The sequence below is a fragment of the Trachurus trachurus genome (genome assembly GCF_905171665.1).
Source record: "Trachurus trachurus genome assembly, chromosome: 8".
Taxonomy (NCBI): Eukaryota; Metazoa; Chordata; class Actinopteri; order Carangiformes; family Carangidae; genus Trachurus; species Trachurus trachurus.
Window position 1 is genome coordinate 8,352,501 of NC_139905.1, and position 25,202 is coordinate 8,377,702.

The window sequence follows — 25,202 nt, forward strand, 5'->3', positions numbered from 1 at the left end:
ATAAAAGAGTTAAAACAGAAGGGGGAAAAAAAAGGAGAGGAGCTTGATGAACTATGAAGTAAATTAATGATGGATTTTATGAGATAAAAGCACAGTAGCAAAAAAAAAAACAACAGGAAGGGGAAAATATCTCCAGGTGGTTTCTGAGGAATATTTGTGGAATTTAAAATCAGGACGGGAACACAGAGCCACGGGGTCAGAGAGGTCACACGGCACCTCGGGCTGCAGAGAATAATGTTTTCTGCAGCGAGTCTCTGTGCAGCTGTTTCCCTCCGTCTGCACATGTAATTATCTGCAGCGTCCTCTCTGCAGGTAGGTAGCTGTCTGTATTCTTGTTGTAATCTACAATGTAAATGTGCCACACGCCTTTAAAACCAGGCAATCTGGATTCTATTGTGTTTCTTTTTTCTTTTCCTCTCCCTCTCGGGTTGAATAGAAGAATAGACTTTTTTTTTTGTTCCTGAGCGTGGGCTGGTGTGAATCTCTGAGTGGGCGGGTCTGTTCAGTCTGTCTTCAGCTCCTTCACTGTTAACAGTAACACTAAATGAGGATGATACTGTATCAGTGTCATCCTGTCGCTGTGTACGCCGCCATCGCTCAGCTTTACAGGCCGCTAATTACGTGATAATGTCAAGAAATAGCTAAGAAATAACGATTAATTGCGTAGAAATAGCCCAGCCCCCCGTGGTGCAGAAACAATCTGGCCGTTCCTAAAAAATTCAAAGCATAAAAAGCATGTGTAATCTTTTGCCTTTATGAAAAACATGACATTACAATGAGATTGACCGTTATTTCTAGGCTCTTTCTTGACATTACTACGCAATTAATTGTTATTTCTTGACATTATCAGATAATTAGTGGCCTGTAATTTAAAAGGTTAGCCCTTTTTTTCCCCTCGTTTTACATCTGGACAATGAACTGCACTTTTTAACGTTTTTATAACTTATTGTTGTGTGATGTTTATATTTGTCTTGTCTTACACTGTTTCTCTATACTGTTGCTATTTGCTGCTCCACAAATGTAAATTTCCCCAGTGTGGGACAAATAAAGGAATCTTAATCTTAATCTAAACCTTGGAAAGAGTGGATGTGTGGATGTTTTACCAGCAGGGCCGTATGGCGGTGGCCTCGGACGGCCTTGTGTAGCGGTGTGAGTCCATCTTTGGCGCGGAAATCGATGTGAGCCCCTCCGTCAACGAGGACCCGGATGGCTTCACCTCCACCCGGCTCACACTGCACGGCCAGGGACAGAGGCGTCTCTGAAGGACACACACACACACACACAGAGGATACAGGGAGTTTAATGGGTAGTTAGCTGCTTTTCTTTGACAGCAGCAGCTTTCTATTTGCACATGAGACACAAATTAAACTTCAGTAAAATAATAATAATCATAAGAATAAAATAATGAATTGCTCTCAACTCTTGAAACTGTTTGTTTTCCAGGTCAGGAGACATGTTGGTGTGAAGTACCAGAAATCAGAGCTCCTTTCTTATGAAGCCAAACATTAACACAATTACAAATGTTCACATTCATCTCCGTCAGATAAAATAAAATAAAATAAAAAAAGCTCCTCTGGAGATTTATCTCTTGAAACAGGCCTCGTGCTACTGGCAGCAGCAGCAGCATTAGTTTCCATTTAAACGCTCTTCTCCCTTCTTCTTCTTCCCCACAGATGTACTGATGCTTTGCCAGTCACACTGACATCAAACCGAGCGACAAAGAAAAAAAAATAAAACGATTTTCAAAATTAAAGCAGCGCTGTGTCACGGCTCTCTTAACCCAACTTCTTCAGCAGGAGAGTTCAATGGCACCTGGAAGAATGAACGCATTCAACATGGTACAGCGATCCGGCTGCCATGGCGACAGGAGAGAGTTTTTGGCAAAAGAGGAAAATGACGGCTGAGGATTTTCTTTCTTTTCTTTTTTTAATCTTTAAACAGCTTCTGTAGATCTGTGGTACAATATAACGTCTGGACATGTTGTGACTGCTCTTCCTCTGATGTGAGCATGTGATGATGAACTGAGGAGAATATGGTGGAAATACTTCATGTCCTATTTAAAGCGTCTGCAGAGAGTCTCACACTGACAGGTCAGGTGTAAACAGGTGTTAATAAAGGTGTGTGTGTGTGTGTGTGTGTGTGTGTGTGTGTGTGTGTGTGTGTGTGTGTGTGTGTGTGTGTGTGTGTGTGTGTGTGTGTGTGTGTGTGTGTGTGTGTGTGTGTGTGTGTGTGTGTATGCCATTGCCATAGCTACAAGTTTTCAAATCCACTTCCAACTCCTTAAACTGTCTAAACATCATCATGTTTTTAAGTTTTATCCACTCGTCACACTAATTTAGAGTCAGATGTCTGGGTATCCATGGAAACACTGTGAAAAAGGAAGTGGTGTCTGCAAGTTCTGCTTATTCTTAATGGTGCCTAATGTAAATAAATAAAGGCTAAAAAAAAAGGTTCAAGTTATTGCTCATAGTTAAGTAGCAGCTCTCAAAGCATCATGGGGCCTGTTCTTTTGAAAATCCCTGATCTAAATTAAAAAGTTGCAGTTTTTTTTTAATACAGTGGAAACCGCTTATAGTGATCACGGATAAAGTAATCAACCACTTATATGATCAAAAGGCTTGGGCTATTTAAATATATATTTTTTATAGTAATCAAGAAATCCGCTTATAGTGTTCATTTTCGGTCATTTTATGAATGAAAACATGTGCAAAAACAATTTTAAAACTACTGTACGTGTATTTATTTTATTTCTTACTCCCATGATTCCTTACCGGATGTCTGCTTCTGCTGCTATAGCTAACATGTGTGCAGTTTATGTTCAGGAAAATTTAAGAAGTAAGTCACCACCAAACCACAGCTGGGTTACCGATCTGCACTACGGACACACAGTAGGCCGACTGTTTTTTACTGAACTGCACAACAACATTAAAAGCAATTGCCTACGGTATTTATAATTTTAACCACAGTTAGCTATACATTACTGTGCTCTTACTATTGTGTATAGTATTTTGAGTTATGTCTGCGCAGTAATTAAACTTGCACGGTGCCTCTGGAAAAGCATTTGAAACGACTGGACCATGTTTGAAACATTAAATAAAATTCAGTAAATGCTGAAGGTGTCCGTTTCCTTACATTTTTCTCATTAAAAAACTTTACAAATGGCATTTAGGTGATGTTCTGCATAAAAAATGAAGTGAAATAATAAGAAATTGGTTATAATAGTCAACCGCTTATAATGCTCACAATGACTCTGGACCCACATGATCACTATAAGCGGTTTTCACTGTAATTAGATAGAAAGGAGCATAAATAAACCCAGTAGATCATGTTGAGGTGTGTGTGTGAGTTTCAGCAGAGCTCTCTGTCGCCCCCTGGTGTTCTGCAGTGGAAGTGTGTTTCACACCCGTGATGCCAGGCTGTGTTTTGTGTTTTGACACTTGCTCCCAGAGTGGCTGGAGCGACACAGAGCAGCACACCCAAACTGTAAATGAGCCGTCTGCTGCGCTCCCCCCCGACACACACACACACACACACACACACCTCCCCTCCCTCCACCCCCCCTGAAGCTCCAACAGCATCCGAGAAAAGCCACCAAATTGTGAACAACGCTGGCTCAGATCCTTGACAGAGTGTTAGGCCAACATGCTGCGGAGCCGGGGGCAGAGCGTGTGTGTTGCTGTTTGCAGAGAGTTTAAAGGTCGAGTTTATACAACAGAGCCACAAGTCACACAGCTGCCAGGGAGCTGATTTACACACTTGGGGGATCTTGAATCTCACATTTATAGCTACCGTATGTTTGTGTTGTAGCTACAGTATGAGTGTGTGAGAGAGCTCGTTATCTGACAATATATCAGAGTGTGAGACGGGACGGGACGACTGAGTAAATGAACAGAGAGGTGAAGGACGACACGTACTGGTTCTGGTACTGGTACTAGTACTGGTTCTGGTTCTGGTAGGGTGAATTCCAATTCCCCCCTTAGCCCTAGCCCTCGGTCCTAACCCTTCATTTTGCGCGTTCACGTGAAGTGGTAGGGGGAAGTGGTAGTCTGGCCCTTCAAACGGAGATTTTTCAGAGGCACACTTCAAACTTTGACAAGTTTCCCAGAATGCATGTCGCGGCAACCGGCAGCTATTTTATTTCTCGCTGTAGCGCTGTTATTACGTGACTTTGTTAAAGCAGAAGTAAGTGGTCCGGTCGTTTTCGCTAATGCTGCGTTCCAGGCAGGCTTTTGAAATCGTAAATTACAGCTTCAAGTCACAACTTACGACTTTGTAGCGTTTCAGGCAACCCACTCGTGTTTTTCCGACCTGTTTTACCGGTGAAAGTCACTATAACGGCCACTCGTAACTTCCGACCGGTGAACTCGTACCAGATCGAACTGGTACGACTTCACGGTCGGAAAAATACGAGTTTCCTTGAACGCACCATAACAGTCCTCGTCCCTACGTCGCCACATTCACGGCGTCCCTTGGCTGCACACACACAGCCCTGCATGCCGTTCTCTCTCCTCATTGGATAAAAACTGTAGGATACGATAAATGTTTTCTCCTCGGCTCAGAGCAGAGCAGAGTGACTGACAGACCCGTGTTTCGGTCCAAACACTCTATGTAAGTGATTGCTGTCGGAAGATATAACTATTTAAGACTTATATTAACACAAATATATCACTCACTTCTGCTTTAAGTTTTAATATTTCTTCATGCAAGAAAGTAGCTGTTTAGATCCCCAATGTGCGGCCGGTTTATCCAAATGACGGCTGTTTAGACATTTGCTCCGATGTTTTTCGGAGAAGTGAAGCTCCACCTGTGGAGCAGATCAACGGCTCGTCACAGAGACACCACCCGTCCGGAGAGCCTGTCAGCCGGCCAACCTCCGTCGTCATCCCGGGAGAAAAGACAATCGCTAATTAACTTACCCGCAGGTTTTTAGAGGTTTACCGCCGGCTGGTAATATTCTTTGAATGCTCAACGACGGCGTCAGGTCTAAGCCGTAGGTACACCGTCGATGCGAAGCGGAAGCATAAACTAGGCTTAACACCTGATACCATGACCAAATATAAAACTTAAGATATTCATAGTCCTGTGATTCATATAAAACATTTTACTGTGTTGTCAACCATCACTAAAAGATACAGCTGTAAAAAAAGAAAAGTCAACACTGTAATGTTGTCCACCTGCAGCTTGTCTGATACTCAGGTCAGTAAAGTTTGCCACATGCTGCTTTTCCGTGGGTTTCTGGGCTTTAACTGCACACAGATCAAGCTCATAACAGGGATGTTTCTGATCAGTTATCTCCAATGAAGTTTATTTGACACTTGTCCATAGTATCTGTTTTCAGTTGTGTTTCTTCCTTGTTTCGGGCCCTGTGTCATAAAGATTTCCTGGAAAGTCCAATGTTCAAATCTACAACATTCCTTGCTAACAGCTGACTGTCAGAAGAGACACACCCAAAACAATATATGTCTGACTGTAAACGAAAGTCAACTGCAACACAGGTGAAACGAAAGTGTAAAGGTGAATGCAAATTTATTGAATCCCCTCCCAAAGTCCGAACAGTTCTACAGTATATAAAGCGAAATGAACTCATGATCTGCATTCTTTGACGAACCTGTGGAAAGGTAGGTGAAGACTTTCTGTTTTTACCCCCAAAACCTCAAACTGTAGCATTACATAAAGCTACAAACCTTTGCCAATAGTTTCCCTTTGCTCCTTCCAGTCTTTATGCTAAACTATCTGTTTTCAGTTGTGTTTCTTCCTTGTTTCGGGCCCTGTGTCATAAAGATTTCCTGGAAAGTCCAATGTTCAAATCTACAACATTCCTTGCTAACAGCTGACTGTCAGAAGAGACACACCCAAAACAATATATCCTGTCTGACTGTAAACGAAAGTCAACTGCGACACAGGTGAAACGAAAGTGTTAAAGGTGAATGCAAATTTATTGAATCCCCTCCCAAAGTCCGAACAGTTCTACAGTATATAAAGCGAAGTGAACTCATGACCTGCATTCTTTGACGAACCTGTGGAAAGGTAGGTGAAGACTTTCTGTTTTTACCCCCAAAACCTCAAACTGTAGCATTACATAAAGCTACAAACCTTTGTCAATAGTTTCCCTTTGCTCCTTCCAGTCTTTATGCTAAACTAAGAACCTATAACTAACCTTAAAGCAGAAGTAAGCGGAATATTTGTGTTAATATAAGTCTTAAATAGTTATATCTTCCGATGGCAATCACATACAGTGTTTGGTCCGAAACTCTCTGTGTGTGCAGCCAAGGGATGCGCGTGAATGTGGTGACGTAGGGACGAGGGCGGGGACTGCTAACTCCATCGGCTGACAAGAAGTTAGCCAAAACGACCGGATCGCTTACTTCTGCTTTAAATCTTGTACTGTGTTGTCAAATCCTTTTTAGAATTGTGTGGTTTCTTTCCCGTGTTTTTTTTTTTTAGCACTGATCAATTCTTTTCCATCAAATCTTTCCTGAAACGTCTTTCCACAGTGATACGAAAACCAACATGAGCCAGTTCCAGTGGGCTGAAGACGACTTTGATCTGCCTGAAGGGGCAGTTCTGTTCAGCCCCACTGATCATCAGCCAGTTGATGACAGAACCTATGTCATGTACCACGGCACCACCAAGGGAACTGCTCAGATGATCAAGGCGTCAGGTTTTCGTCAGTCTCCAGATGGGATGCTCGGCCGTGGTGTCTACCTCAGCAGAGACCTGAAGAAAGCCAGCCGCTATCCCATCGATCACCCAGAGTATGACAAGGCCGTCATTAAGGTTTCAGTCAACGTGGGAAAAGTGAAAGTCATCAATTGTCAGAACCACCCATATCAGAAGACCTGGCATGACTTTGGATACGACACTGCCTGGGTGCCGCCCAAGTGTGGGATGGTGAAGAGCGGCTTGGAGGAGGATTGTGTCTGGAACCCCAAGAGCATCAAGATCATTAAAATCATCAACCCTATCCCAGTGTCAAATGCAGGGACCTTTGGCTATGGTGCTCGAGGCTACATGTGAGTCCTTTGAGCTGTGACCAATTTATTTTGTATGTTAAAGTATATTTTTACACATTGGACATTGTATTTTGTTACTGTGTCATTGTAACCTACAAAATAAATGTGTCTGGTTTTCATCCGAGTGTCTTCATGTCTTCATTCTTCCACATCTGTCCTAACCCTAAACCTTACAGAAACCTTTGCCAGCTGCTACAGACGTCACTGGACTTTACTGTTTGTCTTTACTTCCTCCAGATAAGACTCAAGGTAAAAAATAAAACATCAAGAGCGACAGATTTACATGGAAAAAGAGCTGTGCTAAATCACAATCCATCTGTGGAGCAGATCAACGGCTCATCACAGAGACACCACCCGTCCGGAGAGCTTGTCAGCCGGCCAACCTCCGTCGTCATCCCGGGAGAAAAGACGATCGCTAATTAACTTACCCGCAGGTTTTTAGAGGTTTACCGCCGGCTGGTAACATTCTTTTTATGAGATAAATGCTGGTTTTGATGAAATGTAACAACTGTGGCAGTCGTTAGTTGTGGCAGTCGCATTAGTTTGTTTGAATTAAAAGTGAAGGTTCATGTGTGTATTGGACAGAGGAGCAGCGCCTGGGGGCTCTGTAGCCTACGTACAGAAATCACCACATTTACATTAAGTTTGATGACGTATGTGATTGTTAAAGGGGTGTCCCAATTCGTAGGGGTTGACTTTCAACCCGTACCCTTGTAGCTCCGTTTCAAGGGGCAAGGGTTAAAGGCTAGGGCTAGGGGTAGAAAATTAGAATTGGAATTGGGCAGTACTGGTTCTGGTACTGGTACTGGTACTGGTAGATGTGTAGAGAGTTGTATATGGATCAAGTCCAATGTCTATTATGCTTAAATTCAGACTTATGTCCTGTATACTTTACGTTAACATGATGATTTCTTTTAGCATCCTCAGCCAAAACAGTGACATGATGGACAGATTGGGAGCGTACAGCCAATCAGTGATCAGCATCTTGTTGAACTCTCTGTTGCTGCTGTAACCATGGTCTTATAATAGATCCATGGCTGTAACACTAAAGTGAAGTGTGCAGATGTGGAGGAATCGTTTCCTCAGGTTGTATCTGGACCTCCTCTTACCCCCGGTGTCAGAGTCCTGGTAGTTGGGGTCCAGGCCCTTGTCTATGAACTTGGCCATCTTGTCCACAGCGCTGGTCTGAATATAATCCATGAATTTCTTCAGGCTGGCCTACGAGTGGAGAGACGAGAGCGGCAGAAACTGAGAGTTATAGTTGTATAGTAGAGATGTGAGGTATCTGTTTGCCTTTGTTCTATAGCTGTGTTTCGTCCACTTTTATGTTGATGTAACCGCATAAAAATGTGACAAATTATTCTGTTTTACTACACAGTTTATCACAGCACAGTGGAGCAAACCACACTGCAACAGTACAAGAGCTGTTAGTTGATTAAAGCATTAAATTGAGATTAACTGCTAATTCACTGCACATTTGTTAAAATGCAAAATGTTAAAGGGATATTTTATATACAATATCTAACTGTTTAATAATGGACAAATATGCTGCTTTGTGCAAATGTAACATAATTATAGGCCTACATTAACCAAAAAATATTGTCCAGAGAGGTCTCTCTGCATTTAGCATTAAAATAATCTGCTTAAATAATAACACGATCCAAGTGGAGGCTGTTAACAGAGACTCTGGTTTAGCTTGTGATTCAAACTACATGTTGGATCAAAGGTCATTATACCAGAACGTGTTGTGCGTGTTAATCGTGCATCAAGACAAACAGTGGTGTTAAAAGGATTCTGCATTAATGTGTTATTATGACGTTAGCTTTGACAGCCCTAAACATTAGTACATTATAACAGTATAACACACTGCAGCACAGTCAGATGAATGCATCCTCGCTCAGGTGTCCACCTACACACACATACACAGACAGAGGGAGGTGGGTTTCATACCTTCGTGTGCAGTTTGGCCAGTTGCTTCTCGTCCAGATTGGTCTGTTTGTAAACCCTGGTCTTGTATCGAAACTAAAAGCGGGACAAAAAAAAAAAAAAAAGAGACAGAGAGCGAAGAGTTAAGCCGAACACAGAGGCCCTTTGTCCTCAATTCTCTTAGCTTTTGGCCTAGATCCACAAAATGAGGCCTGCAGATTTATTCTACAGAGGAGCTTTATCTGGTTTGCCGCTGCACAAAACCTCCGCTTCCACCGCTCCTGACGACAAGGAGTGTGAAAGAGACGGTCTGGGCTTTACAGCAGTTTAAAGACGCTTTAGAGCCTCCACGGAGACGTAATGTAGCATGAAGGGAAGGTGACTGCACAGACTGGATATGGAGATTTAGCAGCTGGAACATGGAAACCGAGCAGTGACACTCCTCTAAGAAGGTGTGTGTGTGTAGTTTCATTCATAAACCTCTGGCTTACAGTGGAACTCACAAACAGGAAGCAGGACGTGTGCAGCATCTTCTTGTCCCGACAACAAAATTAAACCTTTGAGACAACCTCTAGCCACCGACACTTTTAATAATCTAAAAAGAAGCTCAAACATCCAGCGAGAGAGTAACAGTGACACCTTGAGGACGTCCGGCGCTGTGTCGTATAGTCGCACAACTGTGTCAAACCATAAAAATAGTACCTCCAAATATGGCACCCCCTTCTCGAAGGACTGGGGGTATTCTCTGAGCAGCCTCTCCTCCTCCAGGAACTTGGCGTCGTGGCCGTCGGTGGCCGGCTGGAACAGGCCGTAGTTCAGGACGTCCCGCAGCGACTCGGTGAGGGAGCACAGCACCTGCTGCTTGGCCTTCCACACCGTCGCGTCCGGGTTGAACCGCAAACATTTCTGCAGGAGGAGAGACGGTCACTTCATGAAGCAAAGACCGAAACGTGTATGCTAAATACTATTGTTCTGCTTGGGAAAGTCTTCATATTTAAAAATCAAGGAGAGCTTCATTTGAGATATTTTACTGTATATTGTTCATTAAACATCATTATTTACTAACAAAGATACAGTAATGCCAAAAAACAAGAAAATAGTGCAGAGATAAAAAGATGGGAAGTCCTGGCAATAACAAAAACTTGGGATGAAGTTTTTTTTGGTTGCTGTAGAGTGAATTACTTAATTGTTTATTTATTGAGTTATGATATGAATTCATGGTGCATGTATAAAAGATATGTTGTATGCACATACTGATTATATTTTGATTATTTTTATGTAATTAAATGCATGTTCCTTTTGTCTTTGTTTTCTGTCCTCCCTTATGTTTGTGATGTTGATGGGTTGTATGTTACTGCCACCTGATTATTTGTGTCATTTTTTCTTAAAATGAAAAAAAGAAAGAAAAGAAAATAGTAAAAAATTAATGAGAAGGAAAGACCGAAGCAAAAAAATTAACCAGACGTTAGTTACTCTTAACCGAAGGGAATCGCATCGTTTTACGACAGAGTTTGTGAAAAAGCAACAAATATAGTTCAACTTTTCAACATGTCTCTGCCTCAGGATCTCAAGCTGCAATTCATCACATATGGGGTGAAATGATCCGTGGTAGCTTTTGGCAGGCGGACCATCTGTGACTTCACTGGAGTTTTTCCACCATGTTTCAGACGAAGACATTTGTTGTTGTTTTGTCACCAAGTAGATTAAAATATAACACACAGATTGTTGCAGATAAATATGAGTAGAGAAACAATGATTTAGGAAAGTATGAATACAGGTGTAACAGAACTTTATCTGTTTTGTTTTGTTTTTAAGTAAAAAAAAAAAAAAAAGCAGCTTCCACTCAAACAGCTGCAGGTTTAAATTCATGTTTATGCATCAATGTGTCAGAATAAACAACTTCATAATGTAACAATCACCTGAGCCTCAGACGTCTTCTCAATCTCAGTGCAGGTCTCGTAGTTTTAATGTGGAATTTGTTCATTGATGCATTGATAATTCTGCTTCTTCTTACACAGAAAACAACAATATTACATTTGTGTGTAGAAAAACTACATCAATCGACCCATCGCTCTGTCTGAGGAGCCTGAGCAGACTCAGAGTCCTGGAGTCTGAGTCTGAGGCGGTGGTGGACTGACTGACTGACTGCAGCACAGGGAGGCTGTTCCCACTCTGAGCCAGCAGGGGGAGACAGCAGCAGCAGCAGCAGAGTAAAAGGAGGGGAGAAGGGGGGAGAGAGGGGGGACTGAGGGAGGACTGGGGGGGTGATTCCTGGTGGCCCTGGCTGGCAAACAGGATGTGAATGTCAGTTTGGTGCAGCAGCTCCGAGTGTTTCCGGGGCCAAAAAGCCGAGCAGCTCCGAGGCTCCGTCAGCAGAGTGGAACAGAGCTCAGGCCACAGATGGCTGACATAAGGTTTTTGGCACTGCTCTCTCTCTCTCCCTCTCTCTCTCTCTCTCTCCCCCTCTCTCTCTCTGGCTGAAGTGGAGTTGGGATGTCCTCTGACCTTGAGGCAGCAGCAGCAGCAGCAGTGGCGGCAGCGGCGGCGGCGGCAGTAGGACGGCGGTCCGGCCGGCTGCAGATCGCTGCCTCGCTCTGCGTTACTGCCTCACAGCCTCTCATCAGTGCAGCCAACACTTCTGCTAACCCACAACACTGGCTCAGTCATTGTCACTCATCTTAATCTCCTCACACACACACACACACACACACATTTCCCTGTGTGTGTGTGTGTGTGCACGAGTGTGTGTCCTACAAAGAAAAGAGATAAAAACCCTGCACGGAGGGTTTTTGTGCAGAGGAGTAACATAACATTTTTTTTTTTCTTCTTCTCCCTCTATTTTATTCAGTGTCTCCGCTCGCGCACAGCCAACCCGGTCGCCATGGCAACCGGTTCATTAGTGGAGCAAGCTGCTTGTTGCCATAGAGACATCCCTGTGTTCCCTAGGAGATGGGGTACTGGGAAGGGTGTGCGTGTGTGTGTGTGTGTGTGTGCGCTTATGCTTGTGCGTTTGTGATAGTGTGCATCGGTGCAGTGTGCATGGGTTTCTTCTCTATACGCCTGTACGTGTGTGTGTGTGTGTGTGTGCGTTTATGCATGTGTGTGTGTGTGTGTGTGTGTGTGTGTGTGTGTGTGTTTATGCGTGCATGTGTGTGTGCGTTTGTGTGTGTTACAGCAGCATGGCAAAAAGAGAGCTGAGTAAAAAGGAGGGGAATGTCTAAGATTTTGAGTGTGAGAGTGAAAGAGGATGAAGAGGTGTGTCTGTTTCTATTAGATTAGCTTACACACACACACACACACACACACACATACACACACACACACACATGCATGAACAAGCCTACACACTGCGCTTACAGTCCCATCAAAGGAGCAAAACACTCCAAAATGAATCAGAGTCACAGCGGGAGAAAATGAAGGTTAAGGATTCAGACGAGATGTTCCCACAGTCAACCTGCACTGTTAGGAAAAAAAAAAAAAGAAAAAAGAAAAAGAAACACGGGTAATTAGCATAAACTAACGAAGACTCAAACTGGTTTACAGAGGCGGCCGCTCTGCTTATTGATCCATATCCCTCCAGGAGTTATGACTGATCCTTCAGCCAATAAGGGCTCATGGTGGATTGAGACTGAACCTGACCTGGACGTGTGAACAGACGGTTTTCCCACTGACTCACCTCACATCACCAACATGGTTTTTATTATTATTATGATTATGATTATTATTATTTGAATAGAACAGGCTGTGCAGAGTGTGTCGAGCTAGAATCACAGCTTTTATAGTCACAAACAGCCTTACAACTTCGCCTGCAGTGGTGTGGCTTAGTGTGAAATTAGTTGAGGCTGGATGCCAAACTGTTGGATTGTATAATATCCGTGTTCAATGACAATATTGTTCAAGCGCCAAAACATAAAAACACATAAATGCCAAGATGTTGTTCACTCATCTCATCCATGTGAGACATTCTGGCTCATCACAGCTCGCTGAGTTAGTGACAGCAACAAGCACCAGCAACCGCTGCTCGTTGTGTTTTGATGGTGCAGCTGTGTAATGTTATAAAAATACTCCATTACTACTAAAAATCTGAGATTCAAAATCCGACTAGACATCCTGTCGCTGATATAGAGAAAACTGTAAAGTTCTTGAACTGAATTATCATGAATAAAATGATCTAAAAAAAAAACACAGGCCCTGAAGTAGACGCTGCTCCTAGTGGAAAGATTCAAGGCCACTGGTTTATTTAATCCTTTATAAATTCAATATCTGAACTTGAAAAGTCGCTTGTTGTATGTCGGATAGTAAAAGTGGACGAGGAAGAAGAACATTTTCCTCTGAAATGAAATGGACAAGAGGAAAAAAGTGAAAAAAAAACAAAAAAAAAAACTGAGCAGCACTTGAGTAAATGTTCTTCCCACCAGTGCTGTGTTTTCAGTGAAATATAATGATCAAGCAGCCAAAAGCGTTTATCGTATTTCTCAGCTGGAAATCACACGGACTAAATTATTCAGTGGATAACAGACAGGTAGTGTAGAGGTGTTGCAGGGCGGCAGCCCACTGCTGTGTGTCTGTAGCCAGGAGGCCGCTTTCACTAAGAAGGAACTCAGCAAACAAACGGGATAACTTCATCATCAATCAATCAATCAATCAATCAATCAATCATCAATACAATGCTACGATGAGTTAATCACGCGTTATAGGACGCTGGCTTTGAGTTTGTGATCAATCTGCGGGATTCTGCTTCTCCATCTGATCGACTACAATGGAAAACAAGCTAAAGGCAACTTCTTATCTTATATTTGTTTTTCTGATGATGATGATGCACCTGCAAACTGCACATTACTGAAAAAGTACTTTTACTCAAGTGGAGCTACTTTACTTTTTATGACTTAAAATATATCCTACTAATAAATATAATGCATTGTTCAGTGCATTAAATATCAGAATCAGAACCTGCTTTATTGGACAATTATGTGGACATGTAAAAGAAACGGATCAATTATCAAGTCATTTCTAGGGCTGCCCCTGACCAAAGATTGTCTTGGTCGACCAATAGTCGTCATTTAAGGCGATTAGTCGACTAATCACATCGGCCAAAAACGTTTTAACAACATTCTCACATTTTCACAAAAAAGAAAAAAGAAAAATAGCTCTTCTGTGTAAAAAAACAAACAAACTGACAGCAAGTTTCACGACTTCATGTATCTGGCCCTTCAAATTAAAAGCCCTATAGCCTTTCATACTGTATATGGTTCAGTCATATTGATTTTGACTTAATTGTGACAAGACACGGCTCCAACAATGTTTGGTTTATTTTCCTGCGACCAATCGACCAATGAAATGTTGGTCGACTAAAGACTTTTTGGTTGACTGGTGCTTAGTCGACGATTTGGGGGCAGCCTGCCCTTTTTCAGTCTGCAATCAAGCAGCCCACAGATTGGGGCATGGCTCAATGTGGGCGGGGCTCAACGTTAGACTCCTCCCACTTTGAGCCACTGTGCAAGTAGTTCAGAGTATTTGCTTTGTGTGTCGTAATGTTACATAATTATACATGACTATTTCATAGCGTGGTGAATGTGCAGGTCACAACTTGTCCACGAGAGCGTTTTAGAGAAAACCGAAAGTACCGCGTGCCTCGTCTCTGCTCCGCCGATCTAAAAACAGCTTGCACCGACATTAAAGGTAACGAACCTACTCCTAAAACTATAGGGATTATGGCAATAGGTGGCAAATGTTGAACTATCCATTTAAGTCTGATTTCTTCTTTCAGACCAAAAAGATCTGACTCATTTTCAACACAAATCTACAATTATTCCTGTAAAAACTCTTGGATTACAATATCGTTCCTGCAGATTTAATCCCTTGTTTTGTAGAAATGCAGTTTCTGAGCTGTGATTTTTCCACCACAACAGGGTCGTCTTGTGTTTGAGAGAATAAACTGATGAGAGTTTAACTGTAATAGGTTACTAACAGGAATCCTATGATATGATATGAATGTGTAATACTACTTTCACGTCTTACATCGGTGAAACACTGACACATAATCAAAATACCAGCGTGTGTACAGTAAGTGGCAGCTTTTATATTTAACCTGTAGCTCTGATATGATTCTCGGTTTAATGTAGAGACGTGAGCGCGGCTCTGAAGCCTCCTGCTCCTCTGCTGCTGCTGCTGCGGCTGCTGCGGCTGCATTCATCATTATTCAGACCTAAAATTCAGTCTTGCCTCCTAAAGCTGTGATCACACTTTCCCACTCACACACGCCCACTCACTCTGTCCATGCTGCTCTTTATCTTCCTGCCTATCTCTACCTTACACTCGCTCCCTCCTTCCTATCTCTCTGTAACAGCTCTGTCACTTATCTATGCAGGAAGAAGAGTCTCTCTCTCTCTCTCTCTCTCTCTCTCTCTCTCTCTCTCTCTCTCTCTCTCTCTCTCTGTCTTTCTTTCCACTCTGTCTATAGCTCTCTCTATCTCGTTCCCTCTGGCCTTTTTCTGCAGGGCCAAGTGCACAGGGACTCGGAGCCTTTAATGAGATCTACGGGGAAATAACCCCCCACCAAACACACACACACACACACACGCCATGTCGCCATTAAAGTCAACTTCTCTCTCTCTCCCCTAATCTCTCTTCCTCCCTCTCTCTCTTCAGCGCTCCAGCCGCCCCCTTTCTCTCCACAGCAGTTCATGAGAAGAGTAAATTAATTTCATTTAAGGATTCCTGTCGTCCCCTGCTCTCTCTCTCTCTCTCTCTCTATTGTCTTCCTCTCCCTCCTCCCTCCTCCTGCTCCCATCCTTCCCTCTCTATTATCTCAGTCCCCGTGCTCACCTTTGGGGCTCACCCTTTCATTAGCATACAACCTGCACACTGCTGTAGAGAGGAGCGCTGGACTCTGTCGGTGTCTTGTAGTCGGTAGTAGCTCACATCCCAACTATAGGCACTGGAATAAAAGAGTGTGTGTCCTCGCTTGTATGTGTGTGTGTGTGTGTGTGTGCCTCTTCATCATCAGTCTTTATCGTTCATGTGTTTGTGAGGCCAGATCCTACTCTGGGGTTTGCTGCTGCTGCTGCTGCTGCTGCTGCTGATACTTGTAGAGTTTCAACTGATGTAAAACAGTGGAGATAAAAAAAAAGAAAGAAAGAAAAAAAAAGCTCATTTGTTTCATGCTGCTTAATGCGCTCGGCAGGAAAATGCCAACTTGTCTGCATGTGCACGAGTTTGACGATCTAATAAACCTGCAGATAAAACTGCCGCGGCCGCCCGCTGCGGCGGGATCATATCAACAACTTGTGACAACACACACACACACACACACACACACGGGTCTGACTGTGGGTGCACAACTGAGATAATGGACTAGTGATTTCTCGATCAGAAAAAAAAAAAAAAAAAAAGGATCAGTGCAGAACGTTGAGGTCCAAAACCAGTAAAACCACCAGATCTGGCGTAAAAAAAAAAAAAAAGGATTCAAACATTATTTAAAGCAGAAGTAAGCGGGATTTTTGTGTTAAAGGGATAGTTCAACATTTTTGAAAATTGGCCCATCGCCATGATCCCCCTAGTAATAGCAGTAGGTTCGTTACCTTTAATTGTTGGTCCAAGCTGCTTTTAGATCGGGGGAGAAGAATACCGAGCGGCGCAGCTACACTACGGAGGCTAATGGAATTTCTTGGTTTTGCTCATCAAACTCAGCAAATACACAACCAAAAAACTCAAAAACGCTGTGGTGGACAAGTTGTGACCTGCACATTTACCACGCTATGAGATAATAGCGGAAAGTTAAGAGAAGTGAAGCAAATACTCGGAACTACTTTCTTCAGTGAACCACTGGTCGGAGGGACACAGTGTGCGCACCTCAGCCAGTGCCGTAGTATACGGACGTATCTGCAGTAAACAGGCGCTTTTGAAATCACTCTGCCGAGCAGCCGTCTAGAGTGTAAAGTCCGACTTTGCCTCTAAAACAACTCCATCTCGCAACTTTCCGCTATTATCTCATAGCGTGGTGAATGTGCAGGTCACAACTTGTCCACCACAGCGTTTTTGAGTTTTTTGGTTGTGTATTTGCTGAGTTTGGTGAGCAAAACCAAGAAATTCCATTAGCCTCCGTAGTGTAGCTGCGCCGCTCGGTATTCTTCTCCCCCGATCTAAAAGCAGCTTGGACCAACAATTAAAGGTAACGAACCTACTGCTATTACTAGGGGGATCATGGCGATGGGCCAATTTTCAAAAATGTTGAACTATCCCTTTAAGCAAAAAGAGCAAAAAACCTCAGGGTTCCCACTCTTTTCTTGAAATCATTTTCCAGGACATTTTCAGCTGCTACAGTCTGACAGACATGTTGTAACACCATACACTAACTCATTCATGCTTTGGAGAAGTGTTATTTTCAACACCTTATTGTGTACATGATTGTTACTATGTTTATTCCTCTCTCACCCCCAGACGTCTGATTTAAAGATGTGCAGTTTATGGCTCTAACTCATCTATGAAATAATCTCTTACATGCATAGAAATTATGAGGAAATTTATCATACGTAAACATGTTGTTTTTGTTTTTAAACCACGCCCACTACAGCTCTCTGCTGCTCCTCTATGTGTCACTCAGCAGAGAAAACCCTCGGGCTCTTGGTCCAATACTGAAAACACTCATCAACTCAAAGTCTCTAGTTTTCTTGCTAAATTGCCCCTAGACCTGTGATAGACCCCCCTAGGTACCCCTCCCTTGCCCTATGTCAGACCCCTCAAGACCAGAGGAGGATAAGCAGTGAATGAATGAATGGTAAAATACATTTTTCTTGGCCATAGAGAAATTATGAAGATTAACAGTTCCCATTATGCAGAAAATATATTACAGGATTATTTTTTTTCCTGGTGCGTTAACTGATGTTAACAACAGAAACTTTAATTACTTTACATACGGTGCTGCTGGGCTGGATTAACTCATAACAATGCATCAAAGATTTGATAGTAAAATCAGCATAAAACCCTGCACAGTAACTAGTAACTAGTAGTAAATGTACTGGACCTGACATTGTGGTTGTCTGTGAAATAGAGCAGAAACATAAGGTGGAATAAAATGGAAACACAAGAGGTGAAATATCTCTTTAGTGTGTTTGAGTGAATGCAGTTTCACTTCACATTAAAGTCTGTGATTTGCAGGTCGAATAATGTGTCACTTTAAGAGCACTTTAAAGACAAACACAATAACAAAGTCATTCTAAAGTTATTGAAACAACAACTCTATGTCACTTAGACCTCTAAAAAAGAAAAAAAATCCACATCTCCGCACCTAAAAAAAAATCCTCAAAATGATGCGTATTGGAAATAGTAAAGCTAGTTTTCCTCACCACAGGTTTGGCCTGAGGTGCTTTAACCTTCAGAGCATGAAATAGGACAGAGCATCAGATCTTACAGTGCACATAACTTTTTTTTTTTTTTTTTTACACGGCGCACTAATCTGTCTCTCTCACACTGAATCCATCCACCTGAACCTGTCCTTGACCTCCGGAGCCCAGATTCTGCTGCAGTGGCCAAACCACCACCACCACCACCACCCCCCCCACTCCTCCTGACACATGTAGTGGGCAGACTGACTGATGCTCCACACGACTCAGACTCAGTCTCAGCGTTTCTGTCCTGCAGCGGCGTTGCAGTGTTGACTGACAGCGGCTGTGTGGTGTGAACTCCCCAGAGAGCGGCTGCAGCTCTCTGCAGTTCACAGAGGTTTAACAAAAGCAAAAAAAAGAGTAAAATCCCACCGGAGGCAGACGAGGAAGATCAACAAATGTTTTCTCTGCTCAATCTATGTGCATAAATGAAGCCACTTAAAGGTGAGAGGAGCAACACAGGGGAAAAGGGGCTCGGGCTGGATATACAGTACAGTATGCTGCAATCCAGAGCCGGTTCAAAGCACTAATCTGTTTCCTCCGTGACGCCAAGTGACTGTAATCCTGCACATGTTGAGGAGGTTTTCTCACTTTTCTGCACTCAGCAACTCTTCATCTTTTTTTCTTTTTTTTTTTTTGGAGTTCAAAACCTTGCTTCAGACACGTCTCTTTATCACTAGTGTTGTAATACTCTAGACCGGTCTTGAGACCATATTTTCAAGGTCTTGGTTTTGTCTCCGAATCGACTACATTTTTACTCGGCCTTGACTCGGGTCATTTCTGAAGATCAGTCAAGACCGCTGCAGAGAAACCTTTTTTTAACTGAAAATTTTCTCTCTGTCACTCACTCACTTTGGTTTATGTGATGTAATTCAATAACTTTATGATTGTTAAAACTGTTCTAAGCTTGTGTGTGACCATCTGAAAAACTTGGTTGCAGCAGTGTCAACAGTGGGAGGAGACTTCAGCAGGTTCTGTGCTGCTGTGTTATTCTCTTCAATCCAAACTTTTTTTCAATTAAATATGGTATATATTTTCTATAAGATTATCTTTTCTTTTTAGTTGAGGAATAAATATATATATATATATATATATATATATATATATATATATATATATATATATATATATATATATATATATACAGTTAAGGTCAAAATTATTAGCCCCCATGCAACTTTTTAACATTTCCCTAAAATAATGCCCAATGTTAGCAATATTCATAAAATTTTATTTAGTAAATCATTCATCAATGATATGACCCCATTTTGGTACACTTTGGAATGTGAAATAAATATTCAAGATTTATTTATGAACAATTTGGTAAAAATTGAGATGGTCAAAATTATTAGCCCTCTATGGGATTTTTTGCTTGCTTTTTCTGCTAACTCGGTTTGAAACCACACCTGAGCAGTCAAAAAACACAAGATTTCCAAAACTTTGGAGCGCAAAATAATCAGAGATGTCAACAAGAAACCCTGGACCTCTGCAAAGACGATTGTTGCTGAACTGGCTTCATCTGGACATGATGTTTCATGCAAGACTGTTGTGAGGGCTCTTCATCGTGGTGCATGCCCAAACAGCTCATGTGTAGTTTCATCAGACCAAAGCACAGACTTCCAAAACTCACCCTAATGTTTCAAATTGTCTCTGGCAAAGTTCAGTCCGACTTTGATGTGCTGCCGTGAGAGCAAAGGGGTTTTTCTTGGACGATGACCATTAAGTCCACCACGATGAAGATCCCTCACAACAGTCTTGCATGAAACATCATGTCCAGATGAAGCCAGTTCAGCAACAATCGTCTTTGCAGAGCTCCAGGGTTTCTTGTTGACATCTCTGATTATTTTGCGCTCCAAAGTTTTGGAAATCTTGTGTTTTTTGACTGCTCAGGTGTGGTTTCAAACCGAGTTAGCAAAAAAAGCAAGCAAAAAATCCCATAGAGGGCTAATAATTTTGACCATCTCAATTTTTACCAAATTGTTCATAAATAAATCTCGAATATTTATTTCACATTCCAAAGTGTACCAAAATGGGGTCATATCATTGATGAATGATTTACTAAATAAAATTTTATGAATATTGCTAACATTGGGCATTATTTTAGGGAAATGTTAAAAAGTTGCATGGGGGCTAATAATTTTGACCTTAACTGTATATATATATATATATATATATATATATATATATATATATATATATATATATATATATATATATATATATATATATATATATAAATATCAAGCAGCATGATTATCATGAGCACTGGCACTGAATACAGTACAGTAATGGTCTTGAAAATGGTTTCACATTGGTTTGGTCTCAGTCTCGGACTTGGTCTCGCCCCCCTTAGACAAGTTGTGACCTGCACATTCACCAAGCTATGAGATAATCATGTTTAGAGGATGCTGAGGGTCTGACCTGAGTCACCTGACGGACCTGGCTGAGACCATGTGACAGAAAAACATCGAAGTTAACAATGGAAAGCAGCATGGAAGCGGGTGAGGGGGTGGTCGGTGCCTTTTCCTGTTTTGTACTTCTGCAGGTCGGTGACCTTTTCCCACTGCTGTCAGAAGCCGATTGTTAGCGAGTTTTTTTTATGTTTTTACTGTATGTATATGTCTTTTTTTTTATGTGTTGCAACCAAGGGGGCAGTTGTCGGTCTGAGAAGTGAAGCTCACTTCCGCGTTCAAAAAGCTGCAATCCCCCCGGCTGTCGCTGGGGGCTGGCTCCAGAAGGGAGCAACTCCAGTTGAGCCCCATGTTAAAATAGCCGATTTTACAGCTTAAAAAAACATATTTACATCCTGGTACATTTTATTTTTTTGGTCTCAACCGATAGTTTCTACCCCCGCACACACTCTGAGGGGGGTGAATTTTTTTTAAACTCTACCGTTTTACTATTATTAGGTTTAAAGTTCTGGCCAATTAGGGAGCAGAACCGTTGAGTGACAGGTCCGGCGACCGCTGTTACGAGGCCAGTGGGCGTCCATTCTTTTTACAGTCTATGGTTGCAACTCGTTTCCTATCTTCGAGACAAATATCTCCCTGGTGGAGACCAATAAAGTATCCTTAACCTTAACCTTAACCTTTTGGCCAGTGAGAAAAGGGCATTATTGTTCCTCTATTTAGGGAAACAAATGAGCAGACTCAGGGGGTTCCAGTCCACTGACGTTTCCTTTGACAGGAAACAGATAAGTTCTTCTTCAAGATGAATTCTTCACATGATTAAATCAGGTTAATTTTGTATCTGTGTGTGTGTGTGTGTGTGTGTGTGTGTGTGTGTGTGTGTGTGTGTGTGTGTGTGTGTGTGTGTGTGTGTGTGTGTGTGTGTGTGTGTGTGTGTGTGTGTGTGTGTGTGTGTGTGTGTGTGTGTGTGTTTCAGTGTGTGTGCGTAGGGGGTGGGAGACTGGAAGGTATCCGGGCAACAAACCAGGCCATCCCGTTCCTGGACTCTGAATAGCATCACAAATCTTTCTGTTCAAGTTTGGTCCTGCAACAGTTTGGTCTCATTTCTGTTACAGAGGTCTGAGTGAAGAGCCAGAAACCAGAAGGAATCATTTAAAATGTGGGACGCCAGAAAACTGCTTCTTGTTACAGTTGTTTTCACAGCTGTCTTCTACAGAGTAAGTATTAATCCTCTTGTAAATCACTATTACAATTTATGATGTGTTGGGGAAAAAAACAAACACTTTTCTTCTATACTTCCTTAAAGCTGGCTGCACAGGTAACTAAACTACTGGACACTGCCCCAAATGCCGTTGATGACCTGTACGATACGTGCAGTGAAGAGGCCAAGAGGAAGCTTTCTGATTTGGACCTCCTGGAAGAAGAGTTAAAACGCAGCGTGGGAGTCAAAGCGGCATGGGAGTGGGGCGTCCGCTGCTCGAAGCGGGTGCCAGAAGGAGAAAAACTACAGATCATTGCACTATCAGCGTTTGTAAATGGGGGCGATGACTTGCGAAACATCTTCAACGATGAAGTGGAGACAAGAGGTGTGAATGTCAGCGTCTATGAGAACGACTTCGATTTCAAATCTTTTCACTTCCTGCTCATGCGCTCCATGAAGATGCAGCCAAACAACTGCAAGACTGTGTATAGTTGGTCAATAGATTATGACTATGAAGCAGAAATAGGCTCAGAAGTGAGACTTGGACGATTCATGATAGCTGACGACTATACTGTATCAAAAAAATTTTGGCCGGAAGGTTCAGTCATTTTAAACATCACCTCATGCTTCTTTGTCAATATGAGAGAAATATCATGCCTCTTACATCAGAATAGATTGTTGTTATCTCCAGCTGAGGTTTTCACTGTGGAGAGTAAAAATATCATATCTGATGATGATGCGGACTACACTCTGATTGTTTTGAAACATTCGGGTCTGAAGAGCTACCACGGCTGCTACATGTCACGGTAAGATACAATTTCTAAAATGAGATTTGTTGCTCTGTATTGTATTTAGTGAATTAAAAAAAAAATATATATATATATATATATATATATATATATATATATATATATATATATATATATATATATATATATATATATATATATATATATTACTACTGCTATATTACTACTGCTATAGAAGTATAATAAATGTAAATATAAAATAGGCTACAAAATAAATGATTTGTAAATGACATATATCTAATATGTATAGACTACTGGTAGCAAATAGTCTATTAAAATTATGAATATCATGTTTTCTATGATAATGTTAATGCACAAAAAAAATCCATTATTACTTTTGAATGGACACCCTGCAGCCAATCAGAATTGAGTATTCACCCAGACCATGGTACTGTATAAGTAAGAGATAATGCCCGTCATTGCCCGATGAGGTGTCCATTATCAGGAACTAATGGACGACACTGAGGCGTGACCCTTCTGACAAGGCACAAATCTGTTCTGTCAACTGATTCCCTTAAATCCTAAACACTAGTCCGTTGTCTTAACTCGGCTGCTTTTTAAATTATAAAAGTTCAGTTAACTAACTAACACATTGACATTTTCAATTAAACTAGCTTGACATGATTCACAGAGATGATCAGAGAACTAACAAAACACAGAAAATGTTAGTGGGACCACCTGAAGCTGACTGAGAAATTTGATTTTCAGGAACTTTAAGATATTTTGATAAAACAATATATTGATCGCTGCCTTTTTTTGTTTGTTTCCTGTTTGTCTCTCTCTGCAGGTCTCATGCCAACGTTTCCAGCCAGTGGCTTGTGTTGGTGCTTGTGGTTTTATCGCTCTTTTTTTCTTGAACTGCAAAGCAAAACCAGGTGTCAGGCTGCTCAGACAGCTGAGAGTCGCTAAAATGAAAAAGGAAATGCTTTGTTTGAATAAAGCTTAAATAATGATAACAATTGTTTTTCTATAATCTCTGCTAGTTCAGCTTCTGCGAGTTTCTATAAGGTGGTTGCAAATATACTCATGCCGTTGTGTTTTTAATTACTTCTACTACTTTATTTTAAACTTACTTATCATATCAATGTAATATCTAAAGTAAATCATGGAGGGAACTCCCCAGCCAGATGGGAAGAGTGTATGGTGTGTTCATGGTTGTCTTGCATTCATTTCTTGGGTACCAAATGGAAATTCAGCAGATATTATGAGCCTTTAAAGAGTTTGGGAGAGAGGTGAGCTTTAGAAATACATACGTACATAGATTCTCCTACTTGTGGTGAGGAAAATGATTACCCTGTCCTGGCTCAAACCCCGACATCCCACCCTTCAACAATGGCGACAGAGAATGAAGAAAGTTTATTTTATGGAAAAGAGCACTGCAAAACTTCATGTATAAATTGACTATTTTTTGGCTTTTGTCAGTCATCTCCCATTTTGGATGGCCAGACAGATGAAATGGCAGCAGCTTGTCGTGAGAAGTTGTTTCTGTTTGTTTGTCTGTTGGTTTTTTTTAGGTCACCTGTTGACTGTATTTTCTCCCCCCTATGTGGGATTTTGGTTTGTGGGGTGTCCATTTGTGAAGTAGATCTGGAACCGGATATGTTTGCTGACACACTAATTGTTCCCTGGTTGTTGTGTATTGTCTTGTTTTCTGTCTTGTTATGCATAATTTTAAATAAAGAATGTTTAAAAAAAAAAAGGAAATACATGCATAATAGGCCCCACAGTGGCCAACCCGGTTAAAACATAGTATCATATAATTGGAAACATGTCTAAGTCCAGTTGACCTGATTCAATTGCTATCATGTAAGCTCTGTCCTAACTAAACAGCGACCATGGGTTCAACTCCAACCTGTGGCCCTTTGCTGCATGTGTCTCTCCCCTCTGTCCTGTAATAATGAAGACGAAAGAAATACATGAACAAATAAACTAGCTGAACCGCCCTTCCTGCTTCTCTACCCAGCTACATACTGTATGTTCCATGCAAGACTGATCTTTGAGCACCTCTTCACTACCGTAGAGAGATACGTATTTGCCCAAAGTATTTGGATAAATAATATTTGCATGTTAGGAAAAACAACTGTGACAGATGTATGATTAGTATTTCTAATCTTTTTTTTTTCAGCATTTAAACATAGTGGAGTCTCTAATCACCAGGTGCCATTTACTCCAGTTTAAACCCAGCCTTATGTGAAGCAGTCCCACTGGAGACATAACATAAATTGCTGCATCAAAGTGAATTGGCGTGGGTAAATCTGTAATCACACAGCATGAAATCCATCATCTCTCCAGATTCACAACTCTGATTGATGACTTTCCAACATTAAAAGCCGTACTTCTGTTTAGAAAAAAACGTGGATATAACACTAATTACCAGTGTTTGTGCGTCCTCTAAATTACTACGTGTGGGTTTCGCTTTCGTCACTCAAAAAGTCCTCCTCCCTCCTCAATTCATAACATTT

General features: G+C 41.7%; 2 protein-coding genes across 3 annotated transcripts in view; one reads left to right on the plus strand and one right to left on the minus strand.

The window, feature by feature from the left end:
* Positions 1-25,202, minus strand: part of shank1 (SH3 and multiple ankyrin repeat domains 1) — a gene marked incomplete at its 5' end in the record, with an annotated part of 84,404 nt that overhangs the window by 52,632 nt on the left and 6,570 nt on the right. Inside the window, 4 exons of the mRNA XM_083977752.1 lie at positions 1,104-1,258; positions 8,123-8,231; positions 8,964-9,035; positions 9,642-9,845. Of these exons, the coding sequence (XP_083833878.1) occupies positions 1,104-1,258; positions 8,123-8,231; positions 8,964-9,035; positions 9,642-9,845 (540 nt within the window). The remainder of the gene's footprint in view (positions 1-1,103; positions 1,259-8,122; positions 8,232-8,963; positions 9,036-9,641; positions 9,846-25,202) is intronic.
* LOC310990428 (uncharacterized protein) lies at positions 5,562-7,132 on the plus strand. Of its 2 annotated transcripts, none has more exons than XM_083977779.1 (2): positions 5,562-5,618; positions 6,495-7,132. In XM_083977779.1, exon 2 carries the CDS (start codon positions 6,511-6,513, stop codon positions 7,015-7,017), a length of 507 nt encoding a protein of 168 aa, XP_083833905.1. In that variant the 5' UTR covers positions 5,562-5,618; positions 6,495-6,510; the 3' UTR covers positions 7,018-7,132. The 2 variants fall into 2 exon arrangements, with proteins under 2 accessions (XP_083833905.1, XP_083833904.1); XM_083977778.1 differs by lacking the exon at positions 5,562-5,618 and adding an exon at positions 5,774-6,027.

What these genes read in the sequence shown, in the direction of transcription:
- LOC310990428 (XM_083977779.1), top strand. Translation starts at nt 6,511, where the DNA reads ATGAGCCAGTTCCAGTGGGCTGAAGACGACTTTGATCTGCCTGAAGGG.